We start from the raw sequence: 19432 nt of genomic DNA on the forward strand, positions 1-19432 counted from the left end.
ATGGGTCGCGGCATCCGATAAGGGAAAAACTCAGATTAAAAAGCTAAATGGTGCTGTTTGAATGATTAGGAACGTCCTCATTGTACACACCACAATTAAGGCATGGTTTAGCTTCTGATCTCCCAAGCAGCAAAAATAAATAATTCAGGCTACAATACCTTGAATAGATGTAGAAGCGCAGACAGTAGGGTTGGAAGGTTGGGAAGGAGCAAAGTATTTGACAGTGTATTAAGGAATATCCGGTGCACAAGAGGGCATGGTCGGCTCTTGGGGTTGCCAGCCTATAAATTAGGTATGTTGGGAAGCAAGTGATGGCACAAGGCAGACTCTCCCTCAGAGGTACGATTATTTATACACACACAATGAAAATCTTTTCCCACGATCTGTGTACACAACTTCTTTATAGTTTGCGGTCGTTCTTCAGTTTTTGATTTAATATTTTTCTCCATGAATCTTTTTGTTATATTTTGTATGTGCAATGTTTGCTCGGGGTTTGCAGTAAATACATTTGCCCTTCTCTGTATGCGTTCAGGTTCTTTCATAGCAGGCCACATAGGGATGCATTGCGATACTGGTACTGTAGCCCTGTACATGTTCATTTTTTAGAGCGATTATTGCTGAGAATAAAATCTACCTGAAATAAAGAGACATGCTAGCAGCCCAGCGAGTCTCACTTTTCTGAATACTCAACTGCTCTCTTCAGCCATGTCCCTCTGCTTCCTCCACCAGCTTCCTTGCAGTTTCATTGGTTAGGAGCACCTTGGGAAGTCTAGAGTTCAGCAATGGTTGGATATGACCCAGGGCCAGAAGGTCAGGCCCGCTCTGCGGTGAAGGTGGCTGCTGCTGGTTCTCTTTCTGGGTTTGTCACACGGGCTTTGATCAGCCCTCTAGATGTCATCAAAATTCGATTCCAGGTGAGTGGAGAGCGTGTTGCCCAGGGGATGAGTACGTCCTTTGTGAGTAGAATGTAGACGAGGACCTATGTGTTTCTGACCAAGAAAGCCATTGTGGAAATTGCATACAAATGACGGGGTAGCCATGGCAAACTTGACTATGTCAGTATCGTATTTGTGTTATGTTAACCAAAAAGCAATAACAAAATAAAAATATATATATATGTGTATATGTATGTGTGTGTATGTGTATATATAATACATTTTTTAAACAAAGTATTATTGATATAAAACAATAAAGCAAAGCAACACTTTAAGATGTACAATATGTATCGATGCACATATATAGCTGGACGTTTAAACATTTACTGTCAGAAGTGGCAAAAATGAATAATCATTAATTATAAACAAAGTCGCTATTAGAAGTCGAAATGTACATGATCAGTTAAAGGTCCTGTGTGTGCAATGATTTGGCGTGTGCCAGAAAATACATAACAGGCATAGAAAAGTATTGTATCGTGGTCCTATGTGCTCTGCCGGCGTGAACGATCCAACTACCTAGGGAGAACAGAAGGAACAAACTTGGAATATATATATATATATATATATATATATATATATATATATATATATAATAATTTCCACCAAAAACGCTCCTGCAGCTTGAATGAGCACTCAGCAGACAGGTAAGTGCACAACCACTTTATTGCCACGATGAGAATTCCGTTTCACCCGTAATTGTTGCTTTCAGCCTACGCGTTTCGGAGCTGTTAGCTCCTTCTTCTTTGGCTTGTTGATGCACGGCGGAATTGGCAGTTTTCAGAGATTAACCATAGTTCAATGCGCTTGGTAGCGAGTAAATTAGTTTCGGGCTGTAGTAGCTAAAAAAAAAGGTATTATGGGACTTGTAGTTGCTCTCTGCCTTAGTTATTACCCTTCGTGGGTTCCGCTGTGCACCAATGATTAAAAAGGCGTTTCAGAGGTTCTGTACGAGACCTCTACATTTCAGGCACTTCATTGCGCCCCAGATGATGCGAAGTCCTCATTTGTACTTTGCTCCTGCTGCGCCGGTTAAGGCCGGACATTGCCCGCCGTTAACAGCCCCCACTCTGTCGGCGTTTGCCTTCTGTGGGTGGTGCTTCTTCAACGGCCAGAAGCAGCCGTGTTCTCATTTCCACCAAAAACGCTCCTGCAGCTTGAATAAGCACTCAGCAGACAGGTAAGTGCACAACCACTTTGTTGCCACGATGAGAATTCCGTTTCACCCGTAATTGTTCCTTTCAGCCTACGCGTTTCGTAGCTAAAAAAAGGTATCATGGGACTTGTAGTTGCTCTCTGCCTTAGTTATTACCCTTCGTGGGTTCCGCTGTGCACCAATGATTAAAAAGGCGTCTCAGAGGTTCTGTACGAGACCTCTACATTTCAGGCACATCATTGCGCCCCAGATGATGCGAAGTCCTCATTTGTACTTTGCTCCTGCTGCGCCGGTTAAGGCCGGACATTGCCCGCCTTCACAGCCCCCACTCTGTCGGCGTTTGCCTTCTGTGGGTGGTGCTTCTTCCACGGCCAGAAGCAGCCGTGTTCACACTTACACCAAAAACGCTCATGCCGCTTGAATGAGCACTCAACAGACAGGTAAGTGCACGAACACTTTATTGCCACGATGAGAATTCCGTGTCACCCATAATTGTTCCTTTCAGCCTGCGCGTTTCGGAGCTGTTTGCCCCAGAAGAAGGAGCAAATGCATTTCAGCGTTTAGCCTTCCTCAGTGCTCATCATCTTAACTCCCAGCACAAAGCACATTCAAATACAACCGCAAACGATTTCATTTGCTCGAAATAAAATACCTGTGAAAACATCCTGGGAGTGCTCGTCATTTTGGTAGCTGTAATTAATATATATATATTTGGATTGTTCACGCCGGCAGAGCACACCGGACCTCGATACGATACTTGCACAGTTCAATAAAACGATCACTCAGTTACCCGTTTCGAATAACTCGCGCTCTTGCCGAAACGGGTAACTGTATTAAATGCAACTACCTTTCGGAAATATCCCCTGGGTGATCGTTTTATTGAACTGTGCAAGTATTCTATATTCCCGCACACACACACACTCCCACAGTTTAAACCACGCCGGGTAAAACACAGGCACAGACTCAGTTGAAGATGCAGAAAGCAAGATTTAGGGCATAATCATGTCAAGATGATATATCTATATCTATATGTATATATATATATATATATATATATATTTCTATGGTGTAATTTGACCAATCTCCATGAAATGTTGCCAAAAAAGTGTCACAGGGTACTTTAGATTGGTAAAGTTTTGGGGTGATATGTGCAGTGGGGCCCGAGAATTTGGGGCGAGGAATAAGGTTGCGTTTGTAATGTTAATTCACTTGGGAACCTTTAGCCACCTCTACAGCCCGTAACCACTGAACAGACTTACCTTAGAAATTCTCTGAAAAAAACAAAGGTTACAGGGACATTATGGTTAGGCTGACATTTCACTCATACAAAACCAGAGGAATTCAGCAGATGTAGTTATTTTTATTTTTCAACAAAGTTATTATTGTTTTTGTAACATACAATCAGGTGGCTGATACCAATGAAAACAAATATACACTCGATGTCAACAGTTCGGAGATCTCTAACCTTACATATGACATTCTATTACTGAGAGGTAATAGGAAACAGCCAATGTGATAACATTATTATGACCAAGAATGCATCATCACATGTATCTATAGTCCTGAGTATTCAGTGGCCGCTCCACCTACAATGTTCTCCAACATTCCCCCTTACCTCCCTCCCCTCACCTGCCTCCTCTCCCACAGGCGTGATGTGACTGGGCCTGCTACCAATACGAAGGCAGTAATCCAGCTATCTACCCACCATACAATTCAGTGGGCGACAATGGGTTCACCCTATTTGCTCATCGCCCAAGTTTCAATATCTGTTCTGCACTCAGTTATGAGGGCGAGCTGTTTCTTCTCAATGTAATAATTCATCACAAAGGGTGATATCTATGTAATCATGGAGTTCCCCGGACTCGTCAGTTGGGGGCAGTTCACGTTTTTTTAATTCCTCCACAAGTGTTCCCCACGCCCTGGCCGCCTCTGGTGAACCCTGACCCTGTCTGGTGTTTGAGTCTAATCGCTCTCCCATAGTCCGACTAACTTAGGACCTCCCTTTTCCAGCTTCCAACACTAGTTCCCCTTTGCATTTTCCTGTTTCGAGCTATTTCTCACTTAGCCAGTAGAAATGCCACGTCTTCAAAACCACTAGTAACTTTAGTAGTATGTGGGAACTAGTAGAGGAGACAGTGTTTTGGTGAGTAGTAAGTAAACCTCACACCTCGGACAAAGTATCTGTGACCATTTTCCAAAAATCACCCAGGTCCAGACAACTCCAAAACATATGAAGGAACTCTTCACCTGTTTCTAAACAACAAGGGCATTTAGCTTCTGTTGTCATAAAGTATCAGTTTATCCATTCCGGAGTGAGGAATGCTCTATGGAGCATGTACAAGTCAATCAGTTTGAATGGCACATTCCTAGATACCTTAGTAATACGGCTCAGTAATCCTTTCAACACCTTCCCTTCGATGGGGGTCCCCAGATCTCACCGTGTCCGCAGGTTATCTAGTGGGGCCATCACTTCAATCCAGGGGGATCCCGCAGGTTTGTGTCAGACCGCTATCTCAGAACTCCGGGGGCTCCCGGTGTTTTCCCTTTAGACTTCCCCTGGAGTCCTTCATGCCGCTCCAGGCCTCACAGTCCAAGCGTGGTCAGGCCCACAACAATCCCGGCTACTCGTTGACGCTAGTACTCGTCCCGCCACAGAGGGTTCGTCCTCCACGGTCCGGGGTGACCGTATATGTGGTACGAACCTGACCTCCTCCCTTTAGGCCTCTGTAGTTCTGTCCACCATAGGCCTGCCGTCCTAATCAGTCGATCCGCACTCCGGTGCTTCTGTCCTTCCAGGACGGGAGATGTCGCTCTTACCACCTTATCGATCGCAAACCATCCAGGAGGCTGTCATTCCTGACATCGGGCAAGGCCACTTTTTGTCCTAACCCGGGGCCTCGGCGCGGCTCATCCGCTCTAATGCCGGTGCATCTCATCCGCAGCAGTGCAGTCAGGACACAGTGGGTGGTTGTACTGCATCCACAGCTTGCGTCTCCATCTGGGGTCTCAGTAAAGTTCTACTCTCCCTGCCCAGGACGGGGTCACCTCCCCTGCTCTGTGCCTCTTGTTTCTCTGCTAGGGCATTTAGCCTCGCGGCTGCTTCCAGAGGCTCAGTGGGGACCTGTGAGAAGCGTTCTGGGCTCTCGCCGCTGCTGCCTCTTCGCACAGCTCAGTCCTAGTCCTCCACAGACTTCAAATTCCCAGAATGACTAGCGCCCTTTCAGATTAGTACTGCCTATTAGACCTTGTTTCCGCACAGAGGATGCCTGACCTCTCACTCTCTGAGCTCACTGTGGCCCGCCATCTTGTGCGTCCAGCATGGACCACTCTACTTTCTGCCCTGTACTACACCGGGACCAAGTTTGGGGGCTTGCCCGTGTCCCCTCCAGTTAATTTGCAGGGACTCAAACATTCAGGATGTTAGTTGATGGGGGATCGCCTGGCGGGAGATCCACGTCCTACTCCATTGGCATCTAGCCACACCCCTCCCCTTCAGCAGTTGTAGTTAGCTGAGATAACTATAACTCGCGCGCCACCAATGCACTGCTTATGACCTCACTGATTACATCACTCATGACATGGTAAGTGACATCACGGATGACATCACTCATGGCATCTCAAATGACATCCCTAATGACCTTACTGATGACATCATCCTCAGAATCTCTGTCGCGGCCACTCACACTCCCATGTAGCCATTCATACACCCACTCCAACTTTTGCACTACCATTCTCGAAACCATTGACCCACCCATGCCAGTACTTACATACCCACTCACTCATTCATAGGCCTACACACACATCCCCTCACTCACCCATACTGCCACTCATACACCCACTCACTAATACAGCCATTCACCTATCCACTCATACACCCATACAGCTACTCATACAGTCAGTCACGCATAGAGCTACTCGCACACCTACTCACTCACCCATAGTCAATCACACTGCCACTTACTCACCTATACAGTTATTCACACACCACCTTACTTATTCATACAGTTACTGTTTTGAATGTGGCTTCTCAACAATAAGCCACACCCAATCACTGCACTCTCACCTGGGAGGCAAATATATCATTATACACTTATGAATAATATACACTTTTAAGCATGTCTTACCACCCCTGGCACAGCAAGACTGCAACACAAAACACACAGCACCCTTTGAAAAGGAGTTGTATTTAACAAAATGCAAAGACTATCACTTTGAGAATAAGGTTTGGTGGTGTATTACATAATACTCTAAACAAAGGCTGTTTCAGAAACCAAATGCATTAGATTCAAATATATGTAGCAAACTTATAATCTAAAGGCATGAATCAATAACTGAGCAAACTATAATACTGATTAATAAACAAGCAATAACTGATATAAGATAAGATACACTGGACGTCCTGCAAGATATCAGAATAGGATGTGCACCTCCCACACCACAAAGAAAACACCTCAAACGATCATAGCCACTGGCTCACATCACAATGGCCATAATCACAAAACGTTGGTCGAAGCTTCTAGCAAGCCTCGCCTCCTTTCCCATCAGATTAAGTACCACTCCGTGCCCAGGACACAGCATTGGTTGATCAGGCCTTTACTATGACTTCGAGAAGGAGCCTGTACATTCCTCTGATAAGAACCGGTTGCTACTAGCACACAGAGTGCAGAAAACAAGTGAAAGCAAAACATTCCCTCTTCAGCTCTGCAGCTCCGTGCAGGACAGAAATGCCCAAAGCAAGATGGAATTGAAAAGCAAGATGACATGAGAGCATGTCAAAGGCAATAGTCAGAAAGAAAGGTAAAGTCCGAAAACAGAATGGTCAAAGCCAATAGTAAGAACTCCTAATTCTCACCAATGACACATTCCTACACAACTGCACACCTTCAAATGCACATCCCACACGCTCTGCTCTTAACAGCTCCCACTGAAAGACAGCAAGATTACAGAACAGAAGAGAAGCAGGCAAATGCAGGACCATCCTACATTAAGGAACACACTAAATTCAATTAAAATGGTGGAGGTGAGGGTCATCATAGGGTGCCAAAATCACAAGAGTGGCTCATTTATTACAGATACTAACACATACTCACATATACAGTCACTAACACAAACACACACTCACTGATTCTGCCACTCTCACAATCACTCACTCGCACATACAGTCACTTCTATACTCCAACACTCCATCATACTGCCTTTCACATATACAGTTACTCACCCATTTACCACTGACACATCCATTCACTCACTGACACAGCCATACGCACATTCCCTCACCCATACAGCCCCTCACAGACACAATCACAAACCCATACAGCCCCTGATTCTCCCACTCACTCACTCATCCATGCAGGTAATCACACACACCCACACACTCATACACTCATGCAGGTACACAGACAACCAATCAATAACCCATATAGCCACTCATATACCTACTCACCAGCCAATGCAGTCACTTACACACCAACTGTCAGACTGATACAGCCATTCACACACATGAATCACTCACCCATATATTCACTGAGACATGTATAATCACTCACTTATACAGTCAGTCACGCATCCACTAAATCATCCATACAGGCACTCGTACACCCACTGATTCAATAATACACCTTGATGTATATATATTTAACACTCATAATCTTTTTTTTTTTTGTTCAAAACTGTTTTATTGTGAACACAGCGATAAGCCTACAACCCCATGTCGGGGCCGGCCGCGCAAAAAAGAGTGTGTAGACTCATGTAGTCAGGGGAGGATGAAGCGTTAACACAGCGCCCTGCCTACAACCCCTGGAGGGGGCCGGCTGCATGGCTTAGGGGCAATGATGGCAAGAGGCGGCCATACGCTGGCGATGCATCGTTGTGCGGGGGAGGCGCGTATAGGAGGGAGAGCAGTGATGTCACATTTTCAAAAGGCCCAACGGGGCCCAAACTGCCCCATAGAGGGGCGGAAGCCAGAGAGGCAAGTAGGAAAGAAGAAAAGGTCGGAAGAGGAGTGGGCAGTAGCGGGACGGAGAGGGGTCTAGGGGGAGAAACTGCAGTAGCCGGTCGGGGACAGGAGACGCAAGCCTACACCGGGGGAAGCGACTAAGAGCCTAGTCTGCTCGGATCAGCAGGGATGAGGGCGTCCTCAAATAACTGCAGGGCGCGAAGTCTGGGAGGCATATGGCGGGCATAGCTGATGGAGCACAGATGGCGCACAAGAGGTTCCCACACCGCCTTGAAGCGCACCCCCCTCGATTGTATCCGCGCCGTGAGCAGCTCCATAGTCAGGACCTGCCAGAGGCGCACGAACCAGGAAGCTATCGGCGGTGCCTCAGCCCGCTTCCAGTACAGAGCAATGAGTTGTTTGGCAGCGCCTAACATGTGAAGGGTGAGGATCCAGTCGCTGCGCGTGAGGGCCCTAAGTGTGGGGGGTCGAATGCCCAGCAGGAGTGTGCAAACCTCCTCAGGGAGGGGGAAACCCAACACCTTCTTGATGTGACTAAGGACCTCTTTCCAGAAGACAGCCAGGGTAGAGCACGACCACCAGATGTGTACGAAGTCGCCAGTCGCAGTGCCACACCTCCAGCACAGTGGGGAGGAAGTGGGGAACATTTTGCTGAGTCGCAGGGGGGTGTAGTACCATTGCGTAAGCATCTTGTATGCATTTTCCCTCTGCGGGATGCTGTGATAGGTTTTGGGAATGTCAGTCCACAGCCTAGCCCATTGAGAAGGTGTGATATCGGCGCCAGTTGCCGACTGCCACTGCCTTTGGTAGGGGTGTGCGGGCGGAATGGTGGGGTGTTGCAGGATGTTGTAGATCTGGGAGATGAGCCGCTTCAGTCCCCCTAGGGAGCGTGCCAACTTCTCGAATGGAGTGTAAGCCCTGGTAGCAGCCCGAAACATGTCGTCTCCCGAAGTCCAATGGCGCAGCTGCGCATACTGTAAGCTGGCGGTTAAAGGGAGGTTAAATTCTTCCCTGCAGTCTGGCCATGATTTAGGCGACCCCCCAAGAAAGAGGTCCCCCACAACCCTGCAGTCTCCGTGTGTCCAGCTCTCAAAAGCCCGGGTCCGGGCAGCAGGAGGGAAGTGCGGATTACCTGCAATGGGGGTGTGTGGGGAGGGGAACGTCGTCAGACCCTTGGGCACTGCCACTCTGTCCCACACGTCAAGAACCGTCTTCGTCGGGACCGCCATGTATGCACTTCTGGAGCGCGCCACACGCGGCAGCCAAGGGAGATCCCATATGGTGCGCCCCGTGACTACTCGGTCCATGTGGAACCAGTGCTTGTCGCTTTCGCGTGCACCCCATTCTATCACGAATCGAAGATGCGCCGCCCAGTAGTAGTGGAGGAGATTTGGGCAGGCGAGACCGCCCCTGTCTCTCGGTTCCATGAGAACCTTCTGCGAGAACCGGGGTCGCTTGCCACCCCATATGAAGGACGTGAGGTCACGTTGGAGATTCCTGATGCAGTGGAGCGGGATCGGGGTGGGTAGGCACTGGAAAACATATAGAATACGGGGGAGGACCGACATCTTGACCGCATTTAATCGCCCCAGCCAAGAAATCATCAAGGGCTTCCATTTCCGCAGGTCCGCCAGAACCTCCTTGCGGCAAGAGGCCCAGTTCCTCGAGGACCACGAGTCGAGGTGGGGCGTGAGGTCCAGGCCCAGGTATTTAATGTGATCTTCCGCCCAACGGTAGGGCGCGACCCCCTTCAGGAAAGAGACCTCCTCCTCGGGGATGGTAAGGTTAAGAGCCCAAGATTTGGTGTGGTTAACCTTAAGGCCGGACGCTTGTTCAAACAGTGTAAGGGCTTTATGCACCGCTGGGAGAGAATCCCGAGGGCGCGTAAGAGTAAGGATCAGATCATCCGCGAACAGTGCTACCTTGTTGGAGCGCCCCCCGTGGGGGATCCCGTGAATGTCAGGGGTGCGCCTAATCAGCTCCGCCAGGGGTTCCACCGCTAAGGCGAACAGGAGCGGTGAAAGCGGGCACCCTTGCCTCGTGCCCCTGTGGATCGAGAGCGGCGATGTCAGTTGGCCGTTGACCCGAATTCTGGCCTGCGGCCCGAGGTACGGGGCCATGCACCTAGAAATCATGGTAGGACCTAGGCCTAGTTTCCGGAGGACCGCCCGCAGGAAGGACCAATCCACCCGGTCGAAGGCCTTTTCCGCGTCTAGTGAAAGGAGGCAGGCCGGGATATCCCAATGCTGCACCTTCCCCACTAAATGTGCCAGCCTGCGAACATTGTCGGCCCCCTGACGATCCCGTATAAAACCCACCTGATCCGGGTTTACCAAACCCGGCATGTACGGGTCCAGCCGTTTGGCCAGGATCTTAGTGTAGATCTTAAGATCAGTGTTCAGGAGGGCAATGGGGCGATAGGAGGCACATAAGGTGGGGTCCTTCCCAGGCTTGGGGATCAGGGCGATTTCCGCCAGGCCCATGTCAGGGGACGGGCCGGTGGTGTCCGAGAAGGAACCGTATAACCGCAGCAGGTGCGGGCGGAGCTGGGTCAGGAACAGGCGATAGAAGGCCAGCGGCAGGCCATCCGGTCCCGGGGTCTTCCCAGTGGGAAGGTCTTTAACAGCTTCCGTGACTTCCTCCTCCTGCAGAGGGCCCTCTAGTGTAGCTGCACACGCCGGAGACAGTGGAGACCCCTCGAAATCCGCAAGTACAGCCTCCCGTGCCTCCGCGGAGGTAGGCTCCTCAGCATACAAAGAAGTGTAGTAAGCGACAAATGCGGCCTGCTTGGCTTTCTCAGTGGTGGCGCAGGTGCCGTCTAGCCGCTTGACATTGGCGATGTGGGCCCTAGCGGCACGTGCCCGCAGCCTGCCGGCCAGTAGGCGGCCAACTTTGTCCCCGCCCTCATAGTAGCGTTGTTTGAGCGCCAGTAGGGAGTGTTCCGCCTTGTTGGTGCGCAGGGCGCGGAGTTGCCCCCTGAGGTTGGCGAGAGTTCTCTTTGACGCCCGTGAAGGGGAGTCCCGGTCCCGGGCCTCCGCTTGTTTGATCTCGCTAGCCAGGTCGGTTTCCATCTTGAACTCCTCCTTCCTCCGCGCCACCGCCAGGGAGGTGATATGACCCCGAATGGTGGCCTTGAAGGCATCCCAGATCGTATGAAAGGGCAAGTCGGGGGTGTCATTAACAGCGAAATACGAGTCTATGGCGTCACGGATGCTGGCGACGTCCTCCGGGTCCCGAAGGACTCTCGGCGGGAGCACCCATCGGCGCTCACGAGTGGCATGGGCCAGGGGGTCCTGCAGCAAAAGTTCCACGTGGGCGTGGTCTGACAGGGAAATGTCGGATATAGCGGCAGCTAAGGAGTCTCGGGCCAATTCAAGGGATGTGAAGAGATAGTCGATTCGGGAGTATGTCCGATGGGAGTGTGAATAGAAGGAGTAGTCCCGGGTCCCCGGGTTGTGGTGGCGCCACACATCCACGAGTCCCAGGTCAGTAAGCTGCGTTCTAAGGGTAGCGGACATCGCCCCCGTGCCATTGAAGGAGGCCCCCGCACGATCCAGCTCAGGGTCCCAGACAAGATTGAAGTCTCCACCCAGGATCACGTTAGGGTCACTCGACGGGAACTGATCCCGCAGGAGTGTCTGGAGGTATTTGTCCTGCGACTGGTTGGGCGCATACACACATCCGAGGGTGAGCTGTATACGACCCACCTGCACCGTGGCTCGGAGGAAACGCCCGTCAGCACTCTTGAAGGGTTTCGTGGGTCCCCGCCTAATGCCAGCCCTGCAGAGGATTGCCACCCCCGCTGTCTTGGTGTCGGAGGATGCCCAGAACTGTGTGGGGTATCTAGGGTGCGCCATGCGTGTGGTGTCCCCCCTGAGAAGGTGCGTCTCCTGGAGGAGGATAATGTCAGGGGAGTGGTGTAGGAGGTAGCGCCATATCTGATTCCGCTTGTTGGGGGAGTTGAGCCCTTTGACATTGAGTGAGAGGACCTTCAAGGGTGTAGGGATGTTCGCTGTCATAGTACCGATGGGAAGCGGAGCAGCACAAGACCCAGTGTAGCAAATCCCCCCGCAGCCAGGGCAGCGGCAGCCTCACCTCGCCTCCAGCGTGTCAACCCCCGTAGGACCCACCATGCCGCCCCTCCGCAGGCGCGGGGAGAGAACAGTAAGAGAAGGCAGAGCAAGAGAGAAGTAGGAAGAGATGAGAGAGAAGGAATATAAAGGGCGCAAAGAAGAGATATAACCAAAACAGGCCAACAGGGCCAGTGTACATTGTCCCAGGTACCAGACATCCTCTACCCGAGGGTTTGGATGAACTCAGGAATGTCACTTCCTATGGGACAAAGGGAGGGAGCAGAGATCTGGGTAGATGAAGTGAAATCCAGTCGTCTCGCAGCTCGTCCACCCCGCTGCCGCTAGGTAGTCCGGGGGTGAGTCATGGGTCTGCAAGCGCAGACCTGTCGCCGAGAGGGTACCGAAGCTCAGTGGAGTGGTGTAGGACCCAGGAGAGGTGTTGTCCAGTGCCAGATGTTCCCGACCCCCACAGGGGGGGGAAGCCACAGGGGCGGCCCGCTAGGGAGAAGGGGAGGTCCCCCTCCAAGAGCAGTAGGGACAGGCCGCCGTGGCACGATAGGATAAGTCCGTGCGCCCAAGGGGCGAGTGCAGTCGTAAGGCAGCTCGGGTCTCAGTGGTCACGATCAGTGGCTTTCTGGTGTCGTAGGACGGTCCCCGCCCTCAGCGCCAGAAGCGGGAAGCTGTGAGTCCTGCTCCCCGCGGTCGCCCTCGAGGGAGCGAATGTGAGCAATAATGTCCTGCTTGGTCTGCGAGGCAGAGAGGGCGTCCACAGGGGGGGACCGGCGACGTTTACGCACAGTGGACCAGTCGGGGCGCGGAGGGGCCTTCTCTGGGCGGTGAGAGCGGGCTGGGCTGTGATCCGGGGACTCCGGCATTCCAAGCAATTGCGCCGCTTCATGGTAGGACCGGAGGGCCCTTCGCTTGCCCTCCCACTTGAAGATGAGAGCAAAAGGATGGCCCCATTGATAGGAAATGTTGAGGGTCCGGAGCTTCTCCGTGATCGGGCGGAAGACCTTCCTCCTGTGGAGCGTGGTGGGGGCCAGGTCCTGGAAAATCTGGATCTTGTGGCCTTCGTACCGCAGGTCCGGGGCGTCCCTAGCCGCCTTGAGTATGGCCTCCTTCTCCGTGAAGTAATGAAGTCTGACGACAATGTCTGGGAGGAGGCCGGCTTTGCCCCCCGCTCCAAAGACTCGGTGTGCGCGGTCAAGACGCGGTGGGGGAGCGTCCTCTTCGCCCCACACCGCCTGCAGGAGTAGCGCCACATAGGCCATGGTATTAGTCCCCTCTTCTCCGAGTGGCACACCCCGTATGCGGAGGTTGTTGCGGCGCCCCCTGTTTTCCAAATCCTCCTGCTTGATCTGGAGCTGGATGTGTTGCTCTTCGAGGGTCGCCACTCTCTGCCAGATCTGCTCGAGGTCGTCGGTGCGGGAATCGACCGTCTTCTCCAGGCCATCAACCCGGTCGCCGAGGTCAGTGACCTCCTTGCGCAGTTCCTTGACGCATGTGTGGACCTCCGTCCTGAGGGACCCAATTTCGGACTTAAGATCTGCCATGAAGGAGGACATGAAGGCCTGGGTCACCGGAGGGGAGTCGGCCGGCGGTATAGGCTTCTCCCCCGATGACGGGGGACCCCCAGTAGATGGCGACGAACCCGCCTTACCCCACATGGAAGCCACAGATGTACCCCTGGTCGTCGCTGGGGGGGGGTCCGGCTTGGTCCCTCTGCCCCGCGTCATGATCTACTCGGAGTGACCAGGGATAGTGAGAGGTAGGGCAGGCTGTTGCGTGGAGCCTCCTGGACGTGATGAAGAAAAGTTCAAGGGAGGTCGCACCAGCGCCCCGGTGGTCAAGCAGCCCAGGTCCTACGGTCAGGGGCTCAAGGCCGGGAGTCAGGAGACGGCGAGGGACGACTTCCAGCTCAGGAGGCCAAAATGGCGGGCCGCTCTTCTAGCGCGCCAACCCCCAGCGGAACAGCGCAGAACGCCCTTTCGGCCGAAAGCGGCGGGGTAGTAAGGGTCCTCCGGGCACAATGCAGCAGGCAGGCCCCCCAGCGACTCCACAGGCGCTCCCACGGAGAGGCAGCCAGGCTTCAGGACCCTCTAGAAGAGGAAGGGATACTCACTGTTGGTTGGGGGCACCAGTCCCTGCCCCAGGCCTCTCAGAAATCGCCACCAGCAAGGCGCCAGACCAGTGAGTGTCTCCAGGAGTGCAGATGAAGGTCCAGCGCGGGCACCGGAGCCTGAGCAGTGGGGCCCGGCTCTCCCTAATGTCTCCCAGAGGGCCCCCAAGGGTAGCGGATGCAAGCAGAGGCACTAATGCAGGGGTCCAAAATGGCGGCTCAGCCCCAGGACAGGGAGGCAAGCCGGCAGGGAAGGCAAGCAACGTGGCCGGTCTCGACACCTCAGCCCAGAGCGCCGGCAGAGCAGCAGTCCGCAGGTCAGGAGGGGGGGCGCCGAGAACAGTCCAGCAAGGGTCAGAGGGAGCAAGTCGATACCCCACCAGGGGAGCCGGCAGTCGTCCCGCACCCAGAGCGGCCTCACCTCTCCACTGAAGCCGGGTCCCGGAGTAGGACCGGCGGCCGTGCAGTCACTCCGCCTCCGTCCGGGGATCGCGCCGCCACCCGCAGCTCCACCACCCTGCTCCGCTGGCAATCCGCAGGTGGGGCAGGGACCCGCTGTGGCTCTTAAGGCAGAGTCTGGCTCCCGCAACCCCAGTGTCAGCGTGATGTGGGGTGGGCCTTCTCCTCAGCGCCCGTCCCCGCTCCAGCAGGCGGGCACCACCCGTCAGGGCCCGCAGTGTCTAGCCAGGTCGCACTACAGCGCGGGAGGGCAGGCACCCGGGCGGCGGGCGGCCGGCAGGGGAGGCAAGATGGCGGACAGTACCTTGGAGGAGCCCGGTCGCGGCTCAAGGGTCCAGGGCACAGCCGTCAGCAGGCAGGCGGCGGGCACAACGGGGACAGCTCTCCAGGATATCGCAGCAGCCGATCGTGGTCCCGCAGCAGGGCGTCGCAGCAGCAGGTCCGTCGGCTGTCTCCCCGCGCCAGTTGCGGCCTTGCGCCTCCGCAGAAGCCGGGGCCTCGCGTGATGTCCGCAGCCGGGCTCCAGCAACACCCCCGCCAGGGGGTCGCCTCGAAATCGGCTGCAGCTTCCCCTCCGGTCTCTGGTCTCCCGACGTGCAGTCGGCAGCTGGGGAATCCGCCGCTGGAGACCGCTCGCTCCTCCGGTGACCTCTGTAGCCCAAGGGGACACCTGCTTTGAAGACGCGCTCCGGGCGCCAGTCGCCGGGCTCAGTGACAAAATGGCGGGAGCACCCTGGCCGGTAATCGATCTGGTCACTATTCGGCCCCCGCCGGGTCTCTCTCACCGGGGCGATTTCCCCGGAGGTCACCCCCTGTCCAGGGAGCAGTTAGCAGGCAGGTTTCCCCAGAAAGCCCCCCGAATTCCGCTTATTATGGCTAAATGAGGCAGCGGGGCGACGGAGCTCGCCCGAGATGTGTCTGTTCACATCGCCGCCTTGGCCACGCCCCCCTCATAATCTTTTTTGAAACACTCACAGTACCGGATGATGACATCAGCGATGTCATCAGTGATGTCACTAACCATGGCGTGAGTGATGTAATATGTGAGGTCATAAGCAGTGCCTTGCGGGAGTTATAGTTAGCTTAGCTAACTATAAATGCTGACTGTCTCTGGTTTTGTACGAGTGAAATGTCAGCCTAACTATAAGGCCCTGTAACCTTTGATTTTTTCAGTAAAAAAACCCCATGTGTATGTATGTATGTATGTATATATATATATATATATATATATATATATATATATATATATATATATATATTCTATCCAAAAAACAAAGGGTGCCCTTGTAAGAGCGGCCAACACTGAAGGTTTCCCTCTGATGCTGCGGAGGACAGTGCAATCAGTTTCTCCCTTCCGTCTTCTTAGTGTGGCTCTACGCGTTTCAAACTCTCGTCCTTGATCACGAGCCTTTGGACAAAGAGACAACAGCTGCTGTTCAGAGCACATTTGCATTTATTAAAGGCCTGCCCCTGTGGGCGGTTACCAAGCCAGTTATGGCGCAATGCTTGATGGTCTCTGTAGTGTTCCATAATTAACAAGCCCTGTGGATGCTGCTGTTGGCCCCAGATAATGTCAATAAAAAAAACCCCAGTGGGCTGACAAAAGTAAATAACAGAATGCGCTGTCTTAATACATCCTGCAGTTTGAGCCTTACAGTTTTGTACCGGCACCCGGATTTTCCAGGTACCGCAGATCCGGCGGCAGGCCGTTCTTGTGACCGAGCGGGCCGCTATTATGTCCAAAAAACAAAGGGTGCCCTTGTAAGAACGGCCAACACTGAAGGTTTCCCTCTGATGCTGCGGAGGACAGTGCAAGCAGTTTGTCCCTTCCGTCTTCTTAATGTGGCTCTACGCGTTTCAAACTCTCGTCCTTGATCACGAGCCTTTGGACAAAGAGACAACAGCTGCTGTTCGGAGCACATTTGCATTTATTAAAGGCCTGCCCCTGTGGGCGGTTACCAAGCCAGTTATGGCGCAATGCTTGATGGTCTCTGTAGTGTTCCATAATTAACAAGCCCAGTGGATGCTGCTGTTGGCCCCAGATAATGTCAATAAAAAAAACCCAGTGGGCTGACAAAAGTAAAAAACAGAATGCGCTGTCTTAATACATCCTGCAGTTTGAGCCTTACAGTTACAGGGGAGCCTTACAGGGTTTTTTTTTATTGACATTATCTGGGGCCAACAGCAGCATCCACTGGGCTTGTTAATTATGGAACACTACAGAGACCATCAAGCATTGCGCCATAACTGGCTTGGTAACCGCCCACAGGGGCAGGCCTTTAATAAATGCAAATATGCTCCGAACAGCAGCTGTTGTCTCTTTGTCCAAAGGCTCGTGATCAAGGACGAGTTTGAAATGCGTAGAGCCACACTAAGAAGACGGAAGAGAGAAACTGCTTGCACTGTCCTCCGCAGCATCAGAGGGAAACCTTCAGTGTTGGCCGTTCTTACAAGGGCACCCTTTGTTTTTTGTGTATATGTATGTAGGTAGGTAGGTAGGTAGGTAGGTAGGTAGATATTTCTTTTCTTCACTGAAAAAAACAGTGATGTCACGGACCATGTCATTCGTGAGTGGTTGTGTTGGTCTGGGAGTAGAACTGTGGAATATGTCATCAGTGATGTCTTTTGAGATGTCATTAGTGATGTAATATGTGAAGTCATAAGCAGTGCATTGCGAAGGTTTAAGTTATAGTTAGCTGAGATAACTATAACTGGTGATTTTCTACGGTTTTGTCAGTGTAAAATCTGAGCCGAACTATAACATCCCTGTAACCTTCGGGTTTATCACTGAATTTCTACGTTAAAAAAAATCTATTTCCTAGCTATAATGTCCCCGTAACCTTTGGCTTTTTTAAGTGAATTTCGATTTTTTTATTTTATTTACTTGGAGCAATTGCAGAGTGGCTGAGAAAGGGGAAGGGACCTCTGACCAGCTCTCAGCAATCTCACTGTGTGAGACTTACTGCTGGTAACAGGAGGGCTTCTCCCCTCCCCAAGGACCATCAGCATCCTAAGGGACTTCATCCATCAAGTAGTGTTCCAGGAGGCACGGTTGCAGAGTGGTGGAGAAAGGGAGCAGGGACTCTGACCAGCTCTCAGCAATCCCACTGTGTGGGACTTACATCAGGTAACAGGAGGGGTTGTTGGCCCCAGAGGACCATCAGCAGCCAAGGGGACTTCATCCCCCAGCCAGTAGTGCGCCAGAAGGTGCATTTGCAGAGTGGTGAAGAAAGTGGGCAGTGCCTCCCATGAGCTCTCAGCTATCCAGCTGGGTGGGACTTACTGGTGGTACTGGGAGGGGTTGTTGGCCCACAAGGACACTCTGCATCTGAGGGGACTCCATCCCCTAACCAGTAGTGCACCAGGAAGCGCGTTTGCAGAGTGGTGTAGGAAGGGGGTGGGGCCCAGCGCCCAGTCTCTTTATTGTGGGTGCCCCTAGGGCACCCAGTGACCTGTGATGGGTCCGCAGGTCGAGCCCCAAGGCCCCCACAGTCCCTGCCGGCTCTTCGCTAACTGCGGGAGCCGGCATTGCTGTGATAGAAAGTGGGTTGCTGAAAGGAAGCTCCCTGTCTGTCAGAGCAATGTTTTCATCTGTTTCTCTGCCCGCATATTTGCGTGCAGAGAAACAGATGAAAACTCCGCTTTCTGCAAGCCAGAGCTGTTTGATAGGTACAGCTTGCAGAAAGCAGAGTTATGTTTGCTTTTGCTTGGTGGGAGCCTTTAGCTCCCACCAAGCACAAGCAAACAGCTACCTCATGACATCACTGATGACATCCAGGGAATGCACGTTTTTTGTAAAGATTGTCTGATTCAAATATATATACACCAAGCTACTATTTAAGTTAAATTAGTATGCTTTCTGTACTACTAGTTAGTGATACTGTTTCTAACATTAGTTATCTGAGTATCAGTGGGTGTCTGAGTGGCTGTATGGGGGAGTGAGTGGGTGTGTGAGTGGCAGTATTACTCTTATCTTTCAGCAACTCCTCCGTGAAGAGCCCCTCCAGTAAAGAGAAAAAGGTGTCAGAGGGGAAAAAAGGGGACTCCTTTAACTGTACCTCAACCTGTTACTGATGCTGCAGAAGTTGCCTTTTGTCCTGCACCTGTACCTGCACCAATTAACATGGTTTCTTTGGAGACTTTGGTTACTTTCCAGGAGAAGCTACTTAACCAAAGGAACATGCACATTGAAGTTGTAGATGTCCATCCACCATAGTCTCGACCTTCGCTAGTCCTCTCCCAGGATAACGGTTTAGGCCCCTGCACAAGCGAAGTCATCAGTGCTAAAAGCCACAACGGTGCTTCTAGGCAGAACATTGTAAATGGCACACAACTACCAGTTAAACCATTGATTTTGGCTAATGATCATCAGCCTCAGGAATATTCCTCCTTCTAACCAGATGTTGCTATTGCCACCCAACTGTCCTGAGAGAAGTAGTTGTGCAGACTTATGCAACCTTGTAAGCATTCATTTACCATCAGCATGTTGTCCTTGTGTCCTTGTGTTGTCCTCCTTTGACTTCTGGTACAAACAAACCACCGGAATTGTTGAAGAATAAAGTAATTCACTGGTTGCATTCTAAATATGTATTACCGCTAAGTAAGGCTGATCAAACTTTGTTGACTAGATGTTTTGGATGGATTGGCCCACTAAGGAAAGTCTTCATGGGGGACTCTATTATTATTAATTTTAAGCATCCCAGATTTGCAGGAGAGGCTGTATCAAGGTCTACGCCA

At 52.0% G+C, this 19432-nt stretch overlaps 1 protein-coding gene across 7 annotated transcripts in view; it reads left to right on the top strand.

Annotated features, from left to right (window-relative positions):
• Window positions 1–19432, top strand: part of SLC25A19 (solute carrier family 25 member 19) — a 259092-nt gene that overhangs the window by 79425 nt on the left and 160235 nt on the right. For all 7 annotated transcript variants that reach the window (XM_078654515.1, XM_078654519.1, XM_078654513.1 and 4 more), the window contains one exon: window positions 730–914. In XM_078654515.1, the coding sequence (XP_078510641.1) occupies window positions 783–914 (132 nt within the window). In that variant the 5' untranslated portion in view covers window positions 730–782. The remainder of the gene's footprint in view (window positions 1–729; window positions 915–19432) is intronic.

This window comes from Lissotriton helveticus, chromosome 7 (genome assembly GCF_964261635.1).
Source record: "Lissotriton helveticus chromosome 7, aLisHel1.1, whole genome shotgun sequence".
Classification (NCBI taxonomy): domain Eukaryota; kingdom Metazoa; phylum Chordata; class Amphibia; order Caudata; family Salamandridae; genus Lissotriton; species Lissotriton helveticus.